Source organism: Macrobrachium rosenbergii, chromosome 43, assembly GCF_040412425.1.
Source record: "Macrobrachium rosenbergii isolate ZJJX-2024 chromosome 43, ASM4041242v1, whole genome shotgun sequence".
Lineage (NCBI taxonomy): Eukaryota > Metazoa > Arthropoda > Malacostraca > Decapoda > Palaemonidae > Macrobrachium > Macrobrachium rosenbergii.
The window spans coordinates 10,596,782-10,620,424 of record NC_089783.1 but is presented as its reverse complement, the minus strand read 5'-3'; the positions used below and the strand labels follow the sequence as shown (position 1 = coordinate 10,620,424).

The window sequence follows — 23,643 nt, the reverse complement described above, 5'->3', positions numbered from 1 at the left end:
ACCAACTTTTTCAGATTTACTGTCAAACAATCTTTGTATTTCTCACTTTTACACAAATTTCTTATAAATTAATGAACTTTTTCTTCTTCCCAACATATGGTCTAATCTGAGGAGTTGAATGAAAATGTTGTAAAGGACAGATGCTCTATGATGCTCAAATATTTAATGGTTTAACTCATAACAAATATATCTAAAATTGAACATTCAACGAGAATTTGAACTGAAGGGATTTCCGAATGGTTGACGAAATAATAAGGAAAAACCAACAACAAATGGTAAATTTCCTCTAAGTCAGTCTTCTTGTTGACATTTTCTGCTTCTTGCGATTCTCCTCAGTACTCAGAGTCTTGGGCAAGTCTTAGAACCAGATGTTCTATCTGATATCCAAGAGAGGTAATCTGAAAGAGAGGTTTTTGTCTAAATGCCAACTAAGGACATTGTGCTGTTGCTGATCGGAATAATATTTACGAAAAGAAACATTTTATTATTGTGCATAAATGCTTCAAGATATACAGCCTCAAAACGTTTGCTTGGCAATAAACTATTCTTTAATAAATTGTACAACTCTCTAGTAATTCAATTTTGCATTATCTCTCAAAAATTTACTGATTATGGTTCTTTAACGCCATAAAATTTAACTGTAATTCTTATTATATTTACATGCGCCAATCAGCTGTAAATAATTTATTATACACTTATCAAATTCTGATATGATTTTCAGAGATAATTTTTGGCATTTTCCCGTAATATCAATAGCACTAAGAACATTTTGGGATAGTTTTATGCCCTGTCAAACCAATATAATATAATTAAGCTAATGAAATCCATCCTTGACTAACATAATGTCTTCTTTGCCATCTAATGTATAAAAATGTGAATGAAGATTTTATTTAGTTGTATTGTGCCAAAAAAAATCATTTCATTTCACGCATTACGGCTAAATTTCTCATCGCTTTATAGACCCTCCGGATGAGAACGTTTTTCCTGGCATTATTACCTAATATTTAGTTATCAAAGGAACTTCGCCTTTTACTTGCTTTTCGTCGGCCTTGTCGTTGTACTTCCCATTGACCGTTCAAGTCGTTTTACTTGTCAGTCATCGTCTTTGTACTTTTACTTGCTATAATATTCCTTGTCGTTTTCACTTTACAATTGATGTCCCTGTCGATTTACATTCCATTCAACGTTCCTGTCATTTGATTTGGTCTTCAACGTCTCTGTTGTTGTACTTCCAGATTATCGTAACTCGTCGTTACCTAAAGTCCCTGTTGCCACTCATAGTCCTTGTCTTTGTCTTTTACTTCCCATTCAACGGCCCCGTCTATTTACAATGCTGCACATTGTATCTGTCATTTTCCGTCCATATAACCTGTCATATGATTTGTCATTCAGTGACCCTGTCGTTATACTTGCCGTTCAACGCAGCTGGGTGTTTTAAGTATCTTTCAAGGATTGAAAGATTTGATATGCGGCTGGGGTATCTAAACGTTCATTGCCACTTTACACAGTCATTTCTACCCTTCCCTTAAGAGGACTAGCCCTACATTGCGTCTTGTGCAGCACACTGTCATCAGTACAAAGTCCTTCGCTGCTTCTCCACTCCTCCCAGCTGCATTACTTTCTGCTTTTCGCTTTTCATCCTTTCCTTTTGGTTTCTTCCTGCATAGCTGTCCAGTTTCTTTAAATTTGTTTTCCTATCCAATTTTCACCTTTCATTTATGAACAAACTTTTCAGAGAACCCTTTGAGAGCCTACAATAGGACTCAATCTTCCCTTTAACTGTTGTATAATAATAATAATAATAACAATAATAATAATAATAATAATAATAATAATAATAATAATAATAATAATAATGGCTCCCCAGTCACATCATTGCACTGACATAATTGAAAAAATGGAGGATTACCAAAACAAGAGAGAGCTTTTGGAAGCCCATACGACTTTCCTTTTCAATAGTAATGATGAAAATACTCAATAATAACAATTTTCCTATCACTTGACTTGCCCAAAAACAACGCAGTCACTGTACTTACTTGTCACCCTGGTGTACACTCCGGGATAATGAGAATAGGCGCAACCGTAGCCCCAGGACACCACACCAATCTGAACCATGAACTTCCCAGCAGAGTCGCTTCCAGTTACCATTGGACCGCCAGAATCTCCCTAAGAAATAGCCTAATGATAATGCAACATTCAAAACAATAGTTGATATTATTTTATTTCTATACCTCTACTCGATATTGGAGTTTGTATCCCATGGTGCTAAGTATCCTAATATGCTCAATGAGAGAATCGTACTAAAATCTATCGCTAATCTACAGATACCCAGATATTTACTTTCCTTTGTTTTTGTTTTAACAATTATTTCCTTAGGGCTGGTACTAAACACAGAGTTCAAGGGAGTGGCTGTGGTATTAGAAGAAAAATTTGCGCAATTGTTTAGTAATTTTTGCACTAATATTTGCTATTTAAAAAAAAAAAAAGTGAGAAAACAGAAATGATCGAACAAATTGGTCGTCCTGATTGTCCTACCTGGCAAGAATCCTTTCCACCTTCCGGTAATCCTGCACAGATCATGTTACCTGTGATGTAGCTGCCATATGACTTTCTGCATTCATTATTGGACATGGTTGGTATTGTCACTTCATTTAACTCAAATGTTTGCTTTCCGCCTGAAAATTAAATAAAATTGGTTGTGCGTTAAGCTGGCCTATTTTTTCTTCATTATCACAGGATTTTAATGTTTTTTTTTTTAATGTAATATACACTCCAGGGCTTTGAGAATATTTATTGGTGCAATATATTGAGTATCGAATACAAAGGAGGAGAAGATGACCTTCACAGTAGAGTAAGTGCGTTACAGTAAATGATTTCATAATTTACCATGATGAATATTAGCAAAGCAAAAGTAATTATGACACTTCTTGTGCATTCATCTATTTATGTCATATTTATTACCCTTAAATAGATTTGGTTTACTTTATTCTTTTGTGTGAATATAACATATCTATTAAAATATAGTTTTAACATTATATCGCACATGCAAAGTTAGCCACATATTTCAGTGTACACATGCAACATTAAGTACTGATGCCCATAATCTAAACATCCCATTTATGTCTCTGCACATATGATTAATGAAGAAAGAAAAACAGAGCAAGTTAACCACCATTAACAGAGAGAGAGAACGAACGTAGATGTTATGGTAAGGGAAGTGGCGATAAAACTATATAGATTACGAGAGAAAAGAGGAAAGCATGATTATCCACCTGGCTTCATAAAGCTTCCGAAGATATTTATGTTAACGGCGTGTGACAGTACTTATTCATTTTCCACGAACCTGAGGAAGTTGTTCCCCAACCAGTAACAATGGCTTCCACATTCTCGTAAGCGTTCTGTTTCGTTGGGAGACACACAGGAGCAATTTTGTTGTCGTTGGTGAAAGTAATTGGTGTCGATAATTGTAGTAGTGCAACATCATTATTCTGGGTTTTGGTGTCGTAACTAGGATGAATGATGCTCTGAAAAAAAAATAAATAAATAATGAGAGCATCGATGTAATGAATATATACATATATATAAATGTGTATACTGTATATATATATATATATATATTTATATATATATATATATATATATATATATATATATATATATATATATATATATTATATATATATATATCGGACCTCATTATCACGTGATTATATAATGTACGAGAACCATAGGACGTTCAAAGATGTATAGCTCCCATACATACAAGATCATTGCTGGCAGTCTTTTACAGATTAAGAAATTTATTAGAACTTACAAATGCTTCATTCCTACGTCCTAAATAGACGCCATGGGCATAGAGAGTTGGACACAGAAGCATAATTTTCGTTTATTTTATCCTTTACAATGAGAGACCATTATGTATTACAGGGAACCTATTCTATTATCTCCGAATAATTCAAAAAGGGTGAGAGGAATAAAAAAAATAAGCGCATAGCACTTTTTTTTTAACCACAGTTCAAGTGACCTAGAAGTCAGAGAGAATCATTTCCAAATTTATTAGAAAATGTATACATATTTTATGAAGAATTACCCAGTGGTTGTAATGTTGCAAGGAGATCCCACAGGGATATGAAGAAAGAAATGAAAGTACAATTTCAGTTCTAAAGCACAGCGGGTTATAGAATGTAAACTGCCAATCTTGTGAAGCAGAAAATAATGCCATAACCCTAGCATTTTTATATATATATATATATATATATATATATATATATATATATATATATATATATATATATATGTGTGTGTGTGTGTGTATATATATATAATATATATATATATATATATATATATATATATATATATATATATATATATATATATATATATATATATATATATATATATATATATATATATATATTCATACACATATATGCATATATATATGTGTGTGAGTGTGTGTTAGTGTATATGTATGTATGTGCATTTGTACATATATATATATATATATATATATATATATATATATATATATATATATATATATATATATATATATATATATATATATGTATGTATGTATGTATATATATAGATAAATATATTTATATATATATATATATATATATATATATATATATATATATAATCAAGGCATGGGTCAGGGAAAGGCACTGTCCGTATGGACTTTATTATAATATGCCGACGTTTCACAACTCATAGTTACATTTTCTAGGCTGCAAACAGCGAACATGGCAATCAGTAAACTAATAAAATCAGAATTACAAATTAAAATTACAATAAAACATTCAGAATAAAATGACAAAACTAATCCTAAAGGAACAAGCAAAGGGCTGTGACAACCTACCCAGGAGGAAGCTAAAAGCAAACTACTGTACTCGCATTGACTCAAGTATTACAAAAGAGAGAGAGAATAATAAATTAATAAACATACAGACAGAGAAGAAACAGCTCAACAAGACCATCAGGCAATAAACAGTTGTGTGGACGATGCTTGGGAGTTTAACGGTGGTACAGCCAATTAGATAATAATAGATTCAAGTAGTGTTAAATCATTTTCTTTTTGTACCTGTCCTATTATTTAAGTCTTTATTTTCTCTAAAAGTTTTACATATCTTGGAATGATTCCTGATATTAGACTGTTCAGGGCTGGACAATCTGCTCCCGGTTCTGAAGCTGACTCCTCTATGAGCATCAATGCGAACTCGCAACAGCCTCCTAGTACATCCGACACATCTCATGACTACATCTGGGCCACTTGTACTTATATATAACGTTAGATGTAAATAAGGGACTGAGCTTTTCTTTAAACGTGACGAGAGAGCACTGTTCGGGGGTTCTTCGGAATGAGTTTGAGGTTAAGGGCCGTAATTCCTTTTGAGTGGTAGGCCTATTTAGAAATTGTGTTCATGTGTATGTTTCTGAGCACAGTACTGTATCAAATGTTGCCTCTTATTTTTTCTTTGCTTGTCTTACTGTACAGTATTTCATTACAAGTTTAGTTGACTCTTAAGTATGATTAGCACGCATATTGTAGAAAGACAACATTCGAACACTGATCTCTAATTAGCGTAAAAATATTTAAAATGTACAATGGCTGTGGCACAGTCCAAATTTGGAGAACAAACTTTGTATTCAGAGTAACCTTCTCTTAAAAGGGTTGCCTACCAAGGCAAAATGGTCCCTTCCACCCAATGGTTTGATTTGGAGTGTCCTAGAAGTTACCTGCCAAGGCCAAAGAGTCTCTGCTACCCTAACTTGTGTAGGCATTCACATTTCATACATATATATATATATATATATATATATATATATATATATATATATATATATATATATATATATATATATATATATATATATATATATAGGAGACAACCCTAGACATCCTTTCTGGATCAGGGGCTAGAATGGCTCTGTCAAAATAAGGCACCGTCACACATATGGGTTACAAGTACCATGAGAGCGCAGTGACTCTAGTAACTACCTGACCTCCTACGCCCCCTACTCCTTTTCCTCCTTGCTTTCCTTCGCACCTTAGGCTTAGGTCTCGTAGCTGGAACCTGGGCATGTGGCTCCAAAGGAGGTTGAGAAGACCCTGGTGCCAGGTCTGAGCTTGCAATGCCACTACCCTCGGGACTAAGACCTGGAGTGTCTGGCAAAACAGACACTGAGTCAGCGACTGCCCCAGTTGCTGCGACAACCTGGGCAGCAGTGGTGCCAACTTGTCGTGTTAACCTTTGTTGTAAGGCTGTCGCTTGAACAGGACTTCCTGTATAGATTTGTCCACCAGAGGCTTGTCTCCTGGGGACTGTAACGAAGTAGAAGAGGTGGATGTAGGTGCAAGAGGCTTGCAGGCTACAAGAACCAACTCAGGCACGGGTTGCTAGGCTGTGGCGGGGGACGAGCTTCCGCTGCAGTCAAGGAAATCTGGAAAAGATCCTACAGAACTTCGGGCTGGCTCTCAGCCGGACACTGGTTGCAGTGCCAGTCTGGTAGACAGGAGGGGGCCAGATTGGAATCTCCTAGAGGGAGATTGGCACTGTGCACTGGCACTGGCACTAAGGCAGGCTCAGGCACTAGAAGTGGATGAGAGACATCAGCCTTGCCGAACGTTCCAGTTTGTATACTTTGAAGGGAACCAGTATCTGGCTCTGTGGGGGGGACTCAAAGACCAGACTGGTCGGAGCACTCAACTGGCCAGGCATAGGCATTGTCTGCGGCTCAACAGCAGTGCCGGAATGAACATCGGCACCTGACGGAGACTTGCATGGACCAGGAATCATGTTAGGCCTGGAACAGGGCTGGTAAGGAGGGTTCTGTCCTATGAGAAGGTCATTGCCTCCAGGAATTGCATTTACCACTCCAACCATACAAAATTTACTTTTATGGGGTCTAGTGACCCTCAATCAGACTGTCAGGAGTGTCAGCCCCCAATTATCTATGCCTACCACAGTTACAGGCTTGTGTTCTTGAATGATGGCACCATAGGGTACCTTATCTCTCCTTATGAGGGAGATCTGAGTGCCAGTGCCTTCAATAGCTGAGACCTGTTTAGCGAGATAACCACCTCGAGGAGGTGCAACATAAATGGGGTCTGCTGCTGGGGGTTCTAAAGATGAGGAATGTGTGGCCACTAGAGGAACAATTGTGGGAGTTTTATTTCTGGGACAATCCTTAAAATTCGAGTAATGCCCGTATCTCTGACAAGTTTGGCAATAAACCTTAACTGTAATCTCTATGAGGAGCAGTTATGGTGAGAGTAGGCTTGGAGTTCTGATTAGAGGCAGCTTTGCCATGGCTCCCCCTTTACCTTTGCACTGGGCTGTTAAATGCCCTACCTTCTTACAATTAGCACATACAGGTGCATTAGAAGATGGTCCGTTTCTTGGGCGGACTGATAATGTAGTGGAGTCAGGAGGAACTATGTTCCTATTTCAAGTGACGAGGGCTGGGTGGTACATCTGGTAAGCATTGGCTAGGTGGCAGCACTCAGTGAATAGTTTCGTCTGCTTTTCTCCGATGTACAGGGCCAAAGGGGCGGGAGCATAATAGAGGAAGTCTTTAAGCTGCATTCGATTTATTATATCCTCAAAGTCCTTGCACTCCAAAGCGTCGATCCATCGTCGTAAGATGTGGGTCTTTTTATAGGACCAGTCAGCCCATGTCTGACCAACCTCCTTCAGAATACCTTGCCATATTTGCCTCCAGTGCCCATGTGTGATTTCATATGTGACAGCTACAGCTCGCCTGACCACCTCAAGATCTCCCTTGTTGCTGTTCTCTAAGAAATTAAAGGAACCTTGGCCCTTTCTGGTCATGTGTTTTACAAGATTCATGGCCTTCTCAGTATCAATCAGCTTGTACTCTACCATGATTTGGGCTCGACTTTGTCCCATTTAGGCATGAGGTGACTGATACTGGCAACAATGGAAGGCACGGAGATCAGGGCAGGATGTGCATCTCGGTGTTGGGCCAGAGCTATGGCACTGTCCTGCTTTTTCTAGCTCAGCTTTTTTTTCCTTCAGAGCTAGTTGATGCTGCTGCTCCTTCTCCTTCTCTTGTTGCTCCTTCTCCTTCTGTTATCGCTCCTTCTCTTTCTCTTGTCACTCCTTCTTCTCTTGTCTAGCAGCATCAAGCTGGGCTTGAACCTACGTTGTGAGTTCTGTTGCCTTTAGTCCCAGGAACTTCCCTGCCTCTGTGAAGCTTTTAATTTCCTCTGGCATGGACACGTTGCTGATGCGTAGAGTGGTGTCTGATCCCTTCCAGAAATTGCTAAAAGCTTATGACAGCAACACACACAACTGCATGGAAGGAAACAGCACTCTGTGTGGGCAGAGTGGATTCCAAATGAGGTAGTGGGCTCTAGCAGGCTCCACTGGGCCTAGAAGTGTCCCTTAGTTAGGGTAACACTTATGGCTACCGTTGAAGTGAGCAGTCCTTAGAGGTGAGATATGTGGCACACGCAGACATGAGGGTGACACTTGGTGTAAAGTGTGATGAGGACACACTGGGCTTGGCACTTGCTACCTAGCAGTGCTGGTATAGAGTTGCAATGGCACTAATGGGCCATGGAGGCCCTGAGAACTATCCCTTAAGGAACTGCACAATCAATTGTACAGAAAAGGAAGTGTCCCTCCTCACAAAGCAGAGTATACACGATGTGTGGAAGCAAAAGTGAAGACACCTAAGTGTGGGTTACTTGCATGCAGTGCACCATGGCTAGGTGGCACTGGAAGGGGAAACCCCTTGGTTTGTTGGCACGTAATGTGCTGCTTGCTTGTGGATCAACACAAGTCTGGTGAGGGCTTCCTTGCAATAGGAGTGGCACTAGCACTGGAAGTGCAATGTGGTTCCGTAGAATAGTTGATTGCTCAAAGAACAATGGATAACATGCGCACAGGCTGAACTGGTTATAGTGCAGAGGATGAGTTCCAGAGAACTAAGGTGGATGCACTGGGGTATCTCTGTCTGCAGGCCCTGTGGTAAGCGTTGTTTATCAACACGCGCTCAGTTGCTGCACTCGATGTGCTTGTGGATCATACACAAGTCTTGAGTAACTGCTCAGTCCTTTAAGGTGTGAGTAATAGGTTTGTGAGGTACAAAAATATGCAAATTGGTTCACGAGGAGCAATGGGCTATTATGAAGAACAGCATGCTTGGTTCACGAAGAACAGGTTGGTTGAGTTTACACGTGGTGATCAAAAGTCTATCCAGTCATACAGAGGCTGAATGCTTGAAGCAATTAATTAAATGACACGTAGTGGATGAGGGCACATGCTAATTAAATAACACATAGTGGATGATGCCACTTAAGTACCTTTGTGTACAAAAACAGAAAATGTTTAACTTGCCCACAGACACAGTGGTAACACAGAGCAGAGGTGTGGTTCAATTTGAACAGATTAATTAAATAAATATGCAGTGCAACATTGGCACGTAGCTGTTTGCTGGATGAGTGTCGTCACTCGAACGGACACACAAATACACGTGCTCTTGTTAATTTATGAGATACATAAAGAAATACATGAATTTTTCTAATGAAATGATGCATGAGTATGCATAGAAGTGAACTAACGCTTGGAAACACGAATGATTACTCTACTGGGCTAGGAATTTTAAACGAAGTTGTTATTCTTAACACGAAAACAAAGTGGGAGGAGCCTAGGGTGCCTGGCTCGCTTCGCATGTAGGTGTGTGGGTGGTGAACGAATTCTACTGGTACTTGTTGCACATACAAAAATGTATGCACGCACGAGCAAAGATCAAGAAAATCTTTCTTATTTATGAGGAATACATTTACTTGTAATGATTACCTTGTGTGAGTCAAAATTTAAGCAGATATTGTGTAAATGATACACAAATAACACCATGACTAAGCAACCTAAGAATTGTGAGAGTGAGTGAGACTTTCTGGTGAACAAAGTCAATTGGCGCCCGTTCTGGATGTCGTGTATGGCAGACGGGTTAGCTAAGCAGGCAGGTGAGTGAGTTGCCAATTGTGGTGTTCCTACGCCTTGTGGATGAATAAATTCCACCACCCTATTTGATAGGGAGATTGCGCACTTCTCTCATTACATATGCACTAAGCTCATCTAGTTACAGTTCACTACTACCTCACGACTAGCTAATTTCATGCAAAGGTTGCTGACATGTAAATGGCAAGAAACCTTAACTTGCTAACTCATGGTTCCTGGCTAAGTGCCGCTACCTACACTGTGGAAGTTCAAGTGGCGCTAAATTTAAAACACGCTCCACTGCAATTCACTTTTGCCCTCACTGTTTTAATTTTGAATTCATTTCCTAAACACTAATCAGAATACAGCATGCAAAAGTTTGCTAATTTCCTACCTACCAAAACGTGATAAACCATTTAAAACACTCTGGTTCTAAAACCACGCTACCTTCTGTGCTTGTCCCTGGTTGCCTTTTGAATTACAGTGTTGCAGGTTCGAATCAGTTGCTAAGATTGGGGATGTGATTTCTTTGCATTAAATCTAATCCCATTAATTAGCACAGTGCTAGCAAGTGTCGCCACTGTTATGGGTTTCGAGGGGACAACTGCATACTGAGCCTTAAAGTAATAATTTTATCCTTACAAGAAAACCCCTCATAAGCCCATAAACTGATAAAATGCAAGATTAAGCAATGAATTGAAAGTCGCCAAGTGAAAGTGATTTTCTTAACAGTAATTGATTATTGACAATCACAACATGGAAGAAATTACCAAGGAAAAATGGACACCTTCACTAAATTAATTAAGTTGAAAATTACACAACAGCAATGACTGAGTGAAATGGATAACGCATCATAATTGCAACTACTGGCCACAGGCAAGTGATCCTTTAAGCCAATTAGGCAATATTTCTATCAGGCCCGGTAGGGTGGATTCTTCAGGCAATCGGGAACACAGAAGCACTGCTAGGCTGGTAATGGCATTGATAACACTCCTGGAATGAGAGAGTTCCAGGTAAGACTAACACTTAGATTATACTTTCTCTCTCTATAATTGAATAAATGCAAGAATTGGAGGGAGATCCTTACTCTACTCACTTACAAGAAGGGGTGAGAATTACATTATGCACTGTCAGGATTCACTGTTTAAGTTGAAGAGACAAGAAGTTACTGGGACAATAAAATGTGTGAGAGAGAGGTGACAAAACGAGTTAAAGAAAAAGATACTGGCCAACCAACTTCCCTTCCGAGGCATGTACCTTCGTTGCTGCCTGGTTTGGCTTGCATACACAACCTTATGTTGACGTAACCCAAGTTACTGGCGACATCCAGGAATTGGCACTATCTATCCAACGTGAGAAAGTGTGAGTCCCAAAGGTCACCCATGAGTAATGACTGCTAGTCGGAGTTGAACTGAACTGAAGATTGAAGATGGTGGTGACTCCGATGTTTTAAGGTCTCAGTTGTTGCTGGAAACATCACTTCCAGCTGCAACATCAGCGTGTACCTGAGGTTTGGGAAATAGGTGCAGCCAGAAGAAGGATTGAAAGAACTCGGCTGGAGACGGATTGAATCTTAAGATTAAGACAGGAAAACAGCTATCTATACCCCAAGTGTGTTCCTATGGGACACATAAAGGCTTATCCCTGGAAGAGAGTGAGATTGTTAATAGTCAAACTCTCCTGCCACTCCTATGTCTATGGGTATATCTATCTTCCCTACTGTCTGGTATTTTCCCCATAAAGTTCTTAAGGGTTGGCGATACAGCACCGATATTCATATATATATATATATATATATATATATATATATATATATATATATATATATATATATATATATATATATTGCAACGAGGGAAATCTCTTTCTCACCAACCTTCCTGTCACAATTACCATAAAATAAAACCATAAGAGTAAATGTTTAATGTCTTGTAAATTCATAATAAATGAAGAAGCTGTAGGTAAATAATTCGCCCCTCTGATTTCTCTTCGACGTTACAAAAGGTCGCCACATGGGCAGCTCACTCTCAGATACATTGGAAGACCTACTCAGGACACTTGCCATCCTCCTACTCCCTTCGAGCTACTCCCTTGCTTTCCCACGTGGCTGTCTCGAAGCATGAGATACTTTTGTGGTGACTCCCTTCATTATCACCCTCCATTGCTTGCGCCTTTAGACGAGGAAATCCCCATCTCCTGAAGACGGTAAGGTACCCGATTTAAGGTTACCCTATTATTTCCTCTCACTGTTTTATTTTCTTTTCTCAGTGTGATTAACCCCAGTGAGACCTGTGTCATAAGTCAAATGTGTAACCTGTGTTGCAGAAGCGAGTTGCTTGGCAGCGTAAGCGCAACCTCCTCAATTCCCTTTAATTACAGTGTCGACTATTTAGTAATGGTGCATTCTCAATTACAGATAGGAGTGCTTGCTGTGGAACTGTCTCATCATCTCGTGTGTGCACAGTGGCTTTACCACTGTATCTTCCATTGTGGTGCCCTTTGAAATGGGCCCCCTGCCCTTGTGTTTGATCATGAGTCATTCACCTATTGTTTAGTTGATTGTACGAAAGGACTCTGTTCGCCTGTCCATCGTTATTCCCCATTCTTCTGATTGTGTTTTGATGTAAATATAATTATTTACGTGAACCTTAAGTGCTTACCTAATCACTCCCCCATTTGAAGAAAGTCTCTAAGCCGACATTCTATCTAATATGCTTTTGTCTGAGCCCAGAACTAGAAGTTAGATGCTACTACTAACCGCCCCCCCCCCCGCCCTTTTCATGGTAAGTTCCGTGAATCTCAGTTAGAATTATTCTATAGCCTTAAGGCAGCCAAGTTGACCTCCGCTCCAGATCAAAACCATATCAATATATATATATATATATATATATATATATATATATATATATAATATCAATATATATGAGCAAAGTTACATCCACGAAGGAAAAGTGAAGCAATTTAGATACCAAGTATATATATATATATACATATATATATATATATATATATATATATATATATATATATATATATATATATATATATATATATATATATATAATATCAATATATATGAGCAAAGTTACATCCACGAAGGAAAAGTGAAGCAATTTAGATACCAAGTATTATCTTATTAGCAAAACATGGTCACAGCAACTAAAGATATAAAGAGACAAGGCTGTATATATATGGTGGTTATAAGTCATAAGGGAACACAAAAGGTTTGGCAGGTCACAGAACGATCAACGGATTAACATTGAAATCTACATATTGGTAACCCTCTTTATTCTGTCTTTCAAATCTTTCAGAAACATATCTTTTATTAGAGGGTCAAAAGAAAATAATCATTGACTTAAATTTAGTTTTTAGATTAAGAATTCACAAACATCAGAAAAGTAGGAAGAGATCTATGCTATCCAACCCACATTATGGATATTTGTTACAATGAGGCTGTAAAGACCTTCTATGAAAAATCGGAAAGAAAAAAAGAAGTGTCCTCAAACACCCTTTGTTTGCCACATTTTATTGGATTTGAAGCTGTAAAACCTTTTTAAAAATTACTGTATTTAATATAAGTGTATTCTTCACATATAATAATATAAAAAACATGCTTATAAAAATAGCCACAGAAAAAATAGCAATTTTGTATACAAGGTTCCTTGTGTGGATTGTAATTTATTTTATTAGGTTAGACCAGTAAAGAATTAAATACCAGAGTAAAACAACACAAATATTCAGTAAGAACTGGTTAGAGTCAGTGGTTCCCAACCTTTTCCCTGTCATTTCCCCCTGCACCCAGTGCAACCCTCCAGATTTCCCCCTTCATGTGTATGAGGGAAAGAGTAGTTAAAACACACTGTGACGACTTACTAATTTATTTTTCCATTATAGACAAATATACTGATAAACAAATAGTTAGATAGAGAGCGGTTAGTTACCCGCATAGCCATAGTGAGCCGAACCTGGTAGATACGGTGCCGCCCATCTGCAACATACATTTCTCTCTCTCTCTCTCTCTCTCTCTCTCTCTCTCTCTCTCTCTCTCTCTCTCTCTCTCTCATGATAAAATACGTCTGATATTTTTTTTAGTTAGTAGGTAGTGTAATTATTTCCCCCCTGGTAGCTTCAAATTTCCCCCCAGGGGGAAATTTCCCCCAGGTTGGGAACCACTGGGTTAGACTAACGATGCTCTATTTTTGTATCTAAGTGAAAAATCCCACAAAATGAATTGGAATCCGTTATGATTCAGTTGACCTGGGAGAAGTACCTAAATTTAAGCCAAGGATTATTTTCTCTTGACCCTGTAATAAAACATATGCTCCAGAAGGATTTGAAAGACAGAATAAAGAGGATTACCAATAGGTAGATTTCAATGTTAATCCGTTGACCGTTCTGTGACCCCCCAAACTTTTTGTATTCCGTTAGACTTATACCCACAATACATATATGCCTCATCTCTGTATATCTTTAGTTGCTGTGACCATTTCTTGGTAATAAGATGAAAGTACTTAGCATCTCAATTCTTTCACTTTTCCTTTGTGGCTGTAGCTTTTTGTATAATCATTATGTTTTACCTTTTTCATGATTTAAAATCAAATATATATATATTATATATATATATATATATATATATATATATATATATATATATATATATATAGATATATATGTATATATATATATACATATGTATATATATAAATTTATATATATATTTACATATATATATATATAATATATATATATATATTTTATATATATAAATATTTATAAACATATATATGGACACATTATATATATATATATATATATATATATATATATGTATGTATGTATGTATGCATGTATGTATGTATGTATGTATGTATGTATATATATATATATATATATATATATATATATATATATATATGTATGTATATATATTATTAATATTATATATTATATAATATATATATATAAATATATATATATATATATATATATATATATATATATATATATAAATATATATATATATATATATATATATATATATATATATATATATATATATATATATATTTATATAGCTGACATTCACATTTCCTCTTCTATAACTGTAAGGTCGGAATAACAAAGTAATAACACTACCGCTGTTTGACAGTTGAAATAGGAGATATCAGCTCCAAACAGCAGTATTTATTTGAGGCATTGTAATTTAATGTTGTTTGTTTTCATAGCCAGTCGCAAAGACTTAAAAGAATTGCTATACTTACAGTTACGACAGTTCTTCTGCTCGTGTAAGAAGTGTCCGCTGCGGTACCCCAGTTGTGCTCACCAAGTACCACAATAATGTTTGATACTATAACTCTGAAAATCGAAGATTTATTTAAGCTTCTTTGTGAAAAGAGTTATTAAAGCCACTTCCCTGCTGCTGTAATAGGTTAATCAACATCTGGTATTTCAAAGTGCACTTGTTTAAAAGTAATGTTTTAAACCTGGAGTCTCTTCGGCCAGTGTAAAACTGTAAAAGAATATTTGCTAGTCACATTCTAAAACTGAAATTTACTCCATCAGGAACGCTGTAAAGAATATACAAGAAGATTCTGTTACCTTTGTTAATCAGTTTGGTTAAAGCTTCTCATTGATCATTACCTTTGCAGAACTTTTCATAACCATATTTGTTGAAGCTTCTGCCTTTTCAGTACTTATACAGTAGTGCCAATTTCATCTACGAGTAAGTGACGGAGGACTATTTTAGTTTTACTGGACACCTATTCTTTATCTTACTCTTCATATTATTTTGTTCCATGACCTTAACTCTAGTGTTCCTTCTCATTCATCCGAACAACTATCTTTTTATCATCACTTCCGTAAAAATAGAACAAAACTACAAATTTATTTCACTAAAGATCCAATGATCAACCTAACGCTGGTTTGCGTCATACAGTAAAATTAAGTGGTAGACATGACTGCCTTCTGGGTACCTTCTGAAAGCACTCTCTTGAAGGGAACTGGAGGATTCACTTGTTAGATCGAAACGTTATGAATATGTTCATTATCGAAAGAAAAGATTAATGTAGACTTTTCACAAGGCTAACTTTGAAATGAGTAAGAGAAAGTTGTTTGCACGGGGACAGTCTTACCCCCTGACGCAATGAGCCGCTGTCAGGATCCATTCGTCAGAAATGATGGAACCGCCACAGTAAGGTCTCTTGAGATTTTTGTTCGTCAGTCCAACCTGCCAAGGATATTCATGCACTCTTGTCGCCACTCCTCCTACAATCCTTTTCCCGGGGTTTCGTCTGCCACATCCTTCAGCGGGTGATGAAAGACATTTGGGTCAAATGAAATCAATTATTTCGTTCATTTCATGCAAGAGTCATATTCTTTACCTTGTATCTCAAAACGCAAAAATTTAATATACTCCTAAATTCTGATATGCGATCCTATGCTTTAAGTCGACATATTTGTCAATAAACTGTCTTCGTAAATTCAGTGTTGACATCAAGAGCACTGAAGAATGTAAAAGCAAAATAACATACCCAGAAATTGTTGCAGCATTGCCCATTCGTATTTTATCACATTTCCCAATTTCATGAAAAGAAGAAGAGAACCTCCGAAAACTGATTGCTTTTTTTAACAAGGACTACGTTCTTTAGAGTAAGAAACACTTACTGCAACCACCTGTAATGGGTGGAAGAGTGGTTGTTGTTATTTTTGTTGTGCCTGTTGTCGTTGTTGTTGTTGTTGTCCTTGTAGCGCCTTTACACAGGTTATTTTCCCCGTATCCCGTCATGACGGTTAATAGTGAATCAACATAATCTGTGAAAATAAAATGTACCAAACTATACAGGAGTTTCATATAAAATTATTTTTTCGTTCAAATTACTTTTTTATGTCATCAAAAAGAGTGATAGTGTAGTATACACTTCAAGGTATATATTATTCCACTCATGTTGATGTATCTCATGCCTTAATTCACGGATAACAAGATATTCCTGATGAGTTTGAAGACTGTAAGTCACTGTAAAAGTCACTGCCCTTGGTAGCCTCTAAATCAAGGGCATATAGTAGTCAACGATGATCACAACTAATTATCTAACTAGTAACTATATCCAAGCAATATTCAGTGTAAAACAAAGCTGTAGTCTATAACTTACGATTCTGAATGCTACCGTAGGATAGAATAGAATAGAATATAGAATTTAGGGCAAAGGCCAAGCGCTGGGACCTATGAGGTCATTCAGTGCTGAAACTGAATTTGACAGTAAAAGGATTTAAAAGGTGCAACAACTGTTAGGAGAGGATGGAAAGTAAAAAGAAAAAGATTATGAATTACGGAGGTACAGTAGTCGGAATGAAAGAGGTTGCAGCTAGGGGCCGAAGGGACGCTGCAAAGATCCTTAGTAATGCCTACAGTGCACCGCATGAACTGCACTGACGGCACTAACCCACCCCCCCGTACGGGACCTACCGAAGGAACTCATTCTTTTACAGTACCTGATCTTGTCGTTTAAGTAAAGAGTTAACTAGGAATACTGAGGGAATTATGTACAATATCGTATACGGTAAATTTTGAAATCGCCATACAACGATCTGTCGTAATGCTAAATGATTAATCTTCAGAATATCATACTAGAAACTTTGACGTAAACTCCAGGAAAGTTAGGACGGCCACATCCAATACCCCATGAAGTGATGCCAACTAGGATCCATCGCCCATTCTCTTGTACCACCAATGGTCCGCCGGAATCGCCCTGTGGAGAGAAGTAGGTAAACTAGGAGCTCGTTGCCTTAACAAAGTATCTGTCAGCGAAGAGGAATCTTTCATTGTAAATAAATGCCATGTTTGGTGATGATTAACCAGGGAAATGTTATTCCTTTTTATTATCTATTTTATTTAACGCAGGCAATGCCATAACTAGACTGTCTTATTATAGACATAGGGTCTTGTGTTACTTTTAACAGGAAGAATAAAACCTTGTAATACCATAAAAGAGTTAAAAGTGGAATGAACTGTAACGACTGTTAACTGTCGTACTATTTGAACGAAAACTGAAAAAAGCTTAGTTGAGTGATTAACAACTAAAAGTTAATATAATGCAAATCTTGTAAAGTCAATACTGAAATCAGTGAACAGAGCGCAAAATGTGAGATTTCTAGACATTTCAGATTTACATCACGAATAATGAAGCGTTGATAAAAAGCTCTATGGTAATGCCTCATGTTATCTAGTAAGACTTACTTTCAGGTATCATCTAAACCTAAATTTGAGAATACCTACACTACAGGCGTCTTTGCCACCTTCTTCGTATCCGGCACAGAGCATGTTCCGTGTTATTAGTCCACCATAGAAGTCGTTGCATACAGAACTGTTCATAGTTGGGACGACCACCTCATTAAGCACCACTGAAGACAAACCACCTTTTCTTGCCCAGGCATGAAGGAAAAGATTTAAGATGAAAGATTAAAGGAGTCTGGAAATGCAGAGACGGAAGTAGAGTCCCGAAGCTTGGCAACAAGAGAGGAGAGTCAGCGAAACAAACAGTTAACAGCGTTGATCTGTAACAGTATGTGATAGTATCGCAGCTGCTCTTATTATCAGAGATTACAAAGATGTTATGTATTTGCACACTGACAACATCAGTGGTTATATTCTATTTGCTGATATATTTCATAAAATAATAAACAGGTTTTTACCAAATCATGGAACTGGATGTTATATGTAAATCAAAAAGAAGATTGCCAAAATGAAATTTCTGGTTATTAGGTCAAATAGTCCCTGGATAAGATTAAGCAGATCGTAATGCACAGAAACAGGGTCATGAAGTTTCTTATTGTCTAATAGATTATGGGACGTATGATGTGACTGGAAATTGAGTATTTATAATTCCTCCACGTACCTTCACGTTGGCTGCCCCAACCCGTGACAATAGCATCATACCCACTATAGTCTTTGGCGGCATCTGGAAGACAGGCGGGTTTAATAGCATCGCTCAGGTCTGCATTATCCACGAGCCACAGAACTCCGACGTCGTGATCAAATGTCTTCGGATTGTATTCGGGAAAATAACCGCCATAATAAACAGATATTCTCTGCTGGGCTGAGGATGGTTTGTTGAGATTGTGCGCCCCACGAGAACTTCTGTGGCCCTTCCTGATTGCTCTATCCTGTAAATCAAGAATTGTGGATTACTGTGCCTTTATTGAATAATCAGTACACATATTCTAGTATGATGAAGTGAAGGAGTAGAGCCACACCATGGACCAACGTAAGGCATTCTCTAATATATACATACACATATATATATTATATATATATATATATATATATATATATATATATATATATATATATATATATATATATATATATATATATATATATCTTTGTTTTGAGCAAGAGAGAATTTCAGCAATCATGTCTTTAATTTTATGCCATATATCCAAATTAAGAAAAGAAGAATGCAGAGTAAGAAATGAAAAAAGATAGAAATTAGTTTATCAGCGTTCTCGAGAAGTCTATAAAGGACGAATAATTGACGTGATAAGAAAATAAGGCCAAATGAGTACCATAAAAAATTCCATCAATAGTGATGGCACTTCCCTACTTTATGACGCAGCTCGCTGCCGTAAGAACGACCCCGCTGTTGAGCAAAGCACCTCCGCAGAAAACTTGGTTTGTTCCACCGACAACAATCGCCACTTGCCAAGGGTACTCGTTCATGTCCGTCTCTTTTCCTCCAACGATGCGTGTGACGCGGTTCTTAGTTCCACAAGGTTCTTTCGGAAGCGTAAATAAAATAGAAATAAGACATTACTCGATAAAGCAGTAGTGGGCGAAAAGCTTAAATGACAGAAGAAAAGACATAGAAACTAAAGACATTATCCCTGGACATCGTTGGTTATCGTAACAAGAGCGTTCAAAATACTAGTCCGAAGGACATGGCGGATTTTAGAAGGAAAGTTTCGTTTACACTTAGATGGTTCGGACACTGCCCATTTAGTTTTAAAGGTTATATTTGTCCATTAAATTTATTGTTTGCTATATATATATATATATATATATATATATATATATATATATATAATATATATATATATAGTATATACATATATCTATATATATATATATATATATATATATATATATATATATATATATATATATATATATAGTATATACATATATCTATATATATATATATATATATATATATATATATATATATATATATATATATATATATATATATATATATATATATATATATATATATATATATATATGCATGTGGAGACAGGAGAAAGACAGAGAGAGGGGATTCTGGCAAAAGCTTTGGCACCTCTAATCTCATTCCCAAGAAAACAGGCGTCGTGGATTATAACCTAATACAACAACCGAACTGAGACTTACGACATGATTTTTCGCCGGCCGTTAAAGTCGTGAAAGTTTGCGTGGTGGGTGAAGCCGGTGTTGAGAGTGAGGCCGAGGTTTCAGAAGAGGTCGTTTCTGGAGATTCCTGCACTTCTGAAAATTGAGAAGCGGTCATTGTTTAAGCCTGTTTTTTATGTCTCATATCATCTTATTTTACAAGTGTTAAAATCATTTTATGAACGAATGGACTAAAGCTACTTTCTCTGTAAGTCCAAGTGGCAAGTTCCCAGCGCAATAACTAAGTATGTGATCAATTTCACTGAAGACGGAATAATGGTTTGTTTACCTGTAGAAGATACTTGGCAAGAGAAGCCCGTACTTCTTTTTTTGCTCCAGGTCGTTGCAAATATAATGGTCATGGAGTTATCGCTGCTTTTTACCACGATTTTACTCTTTTTTCCGCAATACCTGTAAAGATAAGTGGCATTACCTTTGTTTTGCCATATTTCACCAGTTCAAGTTCTTGTATATACTTTACGTCCAGTCAATAGAATCAGCTTTGAAATCTTCCCCTTGTACATTATTCTGATTTTTCTAGCTAAAAATAATGAACTAAGTTCTTGAAATTTACCAAACCTGTGTTGTCACAGTGTAATAAGGCCTATCGTCGGTAGATGTTTCTTCCCAGGCAAATTGTTCTTAAATCTAGGTAATATTTTCATTCCAACAGTTCTTCAGACTTATTCTTCACCAATAATTTAAGTTCGTACCCACCCAGTTACCTAGGTACCCCACCAGTTACCTAGGTTTCTTTACGAGTTATGGCGGCGTCAATGACCCATGTGGTCACGAAATATTCACCACTTAAATTTTTTTTTTATTGATCTGGTTTTTATAGCAACAGTGAATAATTCTGTTACAGCAATCACCTAGTTGTATTAGATCACTAACTGCTAAACTCTTATCACTCATGTTAGGCAAATTCAACCTCACAGCAAAGGTTTTCATGCCGTTATTAGAGAGCGCTGTCTTCCGTCCAACCTTGTTCAGTCACTCCACTCCTGGCTATACAGAAAGAAAATTAATTACTTATTTTACCACTCTCACCAGAAACATCTACATTGCCTGCAATAACAGTTTATTTCCTACCAAAATAATATGTAATTTTCTCAACAGAGCAGCCGACTCTATTTGTTAGGGAAGTCTAATGTGCTACTCACTTCCAGCAACATAGAATAGCCTTTGAAGGAAATGTTTTTGTCGTCTTCGCTCATAAATATTTTGAGATCTTACAAGCACTGTTGTCTTTAAAAACAGTTCATCCGTTACTACCACCAGTTTACATTTGTATTTTTCGTCAAGATTACTTATCCTCTTAAAATATTTATTTCCTTCAACAGCAAAGTATTTGTTGTCTTCACTAACAGGTAATTCATTCTCTTTATCAAGTAATGGTTATCATCTACATCATCATAGCATTTATCTTCATCAATTTTATCAAGAGTATTCATCTCTCCGCTTGTATACAATAACCACATATTTAATCTCTCCATTGATGATCTATGCTTTTTACCTCAATAACGAAAGTTACGATGACGGTCAATGACAGTAAATAAAGTAGATGGTGCATCAGTGTACATTAAAGTTATATTAAAAATGTCTTTTTCTTGCAAATGTCTCCCTCTTACCTTCGCCTTACTTTTCCACCTTCAATGTCCACAGACGACTTTTTGCAGCCTTTCAACCAAAATGCATTGCATGATAGTGATACTCGAGATGACGTTGAGGTTACCTGAAGATAAGAATATCATTGATCAGGTACACCTGCTTACTACAAAGATTATTATTATTAGCAGGATTATAATTAGTACCATACTTCCGTTTTCAGTGGTGTAACTCAGTCAAATCTTTTAAAATATCAATTAGTGCAACAGTTCTATTACTCACAGTCCTTCTTTTAGGAATTTCAGTGTTTTTGTTGTAAAAAAGTTCTAATGTGTCTCATATCTGTGAAAAATAATGAATATTGATCTTAATAGTATCGTTAACTGAGAAAGCAGTTCTTTTCCATAGGATTATGAAATAATAGTTTTAACATTGTTCATGAGGACAAACCTTAAAGATCCATTTACACTGATAGTTATTGGGATATCTGTCAGGGTAATTCTGGGACTGAATGATGACAGACTGGCCAGGGAACATCTCATACGACCCACACTTCAGAGGACTATCTTTATTTTGTGGATAGAAAAAAAAAAAGGTTAGCTTCCTCCTATTTCCTAATGTTGGTAGGACGACTAGCTTAAATGCCACAGCCAAAAACAAGTGAAAGAAAGTGAAAGTAATAAAAAGGAATTAACAGTCTACTAGAAAAATATAAAATTCGATTTTTTCTACATATTTCTCCCCTTTGAAATGACAAGATTGGTTTTCGTTTTTTTTTAGTTACGTCAATTCCTAACCAGGCGGAAATTTAGTAACAAAAAAAAAAGATAGTTGAACGAAAACGAAATCATCTCAGAACTTCACAATGCCATGTATGTTTTTCTGAAAGTACGAAACTGGAAAAATATAAAGTTTTTATTAATTTACTCAAACTGCTTGTTCCCAGATATGAAGTAATCTGAAATTTTTTGGCTCACTGTCAGCTTATTTTGAGGAAGAGCAGACAATTGATGAATAGCCATATTTAATGTTGCATTATCCTACTTACCTTATGAAACCCAATGAGGCTTCTATTTTTCAATTAATCTCCATGCTAGCACTTAGTATACGAAATTCAAGATGAATAAATAATTCACGTTGCTGACTAGTCTTTTCAGTCAGTATCCGAACCTCTGTTTATAAGAAGCGAAATGGATATGAACTCGAATTATTTTAAGTTAACTTATGAACTTGTTTTATTTGCATTTTTCTATCTAAGCACAAGTTGACGTTTGTACATCTTTATTTATATGTATCAGTATAAGTCAACTTAACAAAGAGTAGAGTTGGCCATGTGGTTCAAATCGCGTCACTGTAGTCCTGAGTTCTTGTCTTCCGTGGTTCGAGCCCACGAGACGACGAACTTATTATCAACTAGAAAATTCCCATTCGGGTAACATATATGAAAATATATTATTTCCGAGGTAGAGCGAATTGGATATTAAAGGACGTTTGTAGCTTAATGCTTATATATGAATCACGGTGATGTGATAAAAATTCATTCATACATATATGTACAGTATATATACATATACATAATGAAGGCAGGGGAAGCACACCAACAGGTCAAGAAAGTCATATTTATTCAGTTGCGAC

General features: G+C 36.6%; 1 protein-coding gene across 1 annotated transcript; it reads right to left on the bottom strand.

Moving 5' to 3' along the window:
• Positions 1-262: 262 nt before the first annotated feature.
• Positions 263-16,775, bottom strand: LOC136828489 (trypsin-like). Its single transcript, XM_067086537.1, has 7 exons — positions 16,641-16,775; positions 16,109-16,277; positions 15,239-15,332; positions 3,344-3,524; positions 2,536-2,675; positions 2,037-2,166; positions 263-398 (listed from the first exon to the last, which is right to left on the bottom strand). Exons 1-7 carry the CDS (start codon positions 16,759-16,761, stop codon positions 340-342), a joined length of 894 nt encoding a protein of 297 aa, XP_066942638.1. The 5' UTR covers positions 16,762-16,775; the 3' UTR covers positions 263-339.
• Positions 16,776-23,643: the final 6,868 nt, after the last annotated feature.

Excerpts from the sequence above, each read along its gene's own strand:
- LOC136828489 (XM_067086537.1), bottom strand. The coding sequence starts at position 16,761 with ATGACGGGATACGGGGAAAATAACCTGTGTAAAGGCGCTACAAGGACA. Across the intron at positions 16,278-16,640 it reads ACCCATTACAGGTGGTTGCA|GATGTGGCAGACGAAACCCC; the intron begins GTAAGTGTTTCT and ends CACCCGCTGAAG. Across the intron at positions 2,167-2,535 it reads GTGGAAAGGATTCTTGCCAG|GGAGATTCTGGCGGTCCAAT; the intron begins GTAGGACAATCA and ends GCTATTTCTTAG.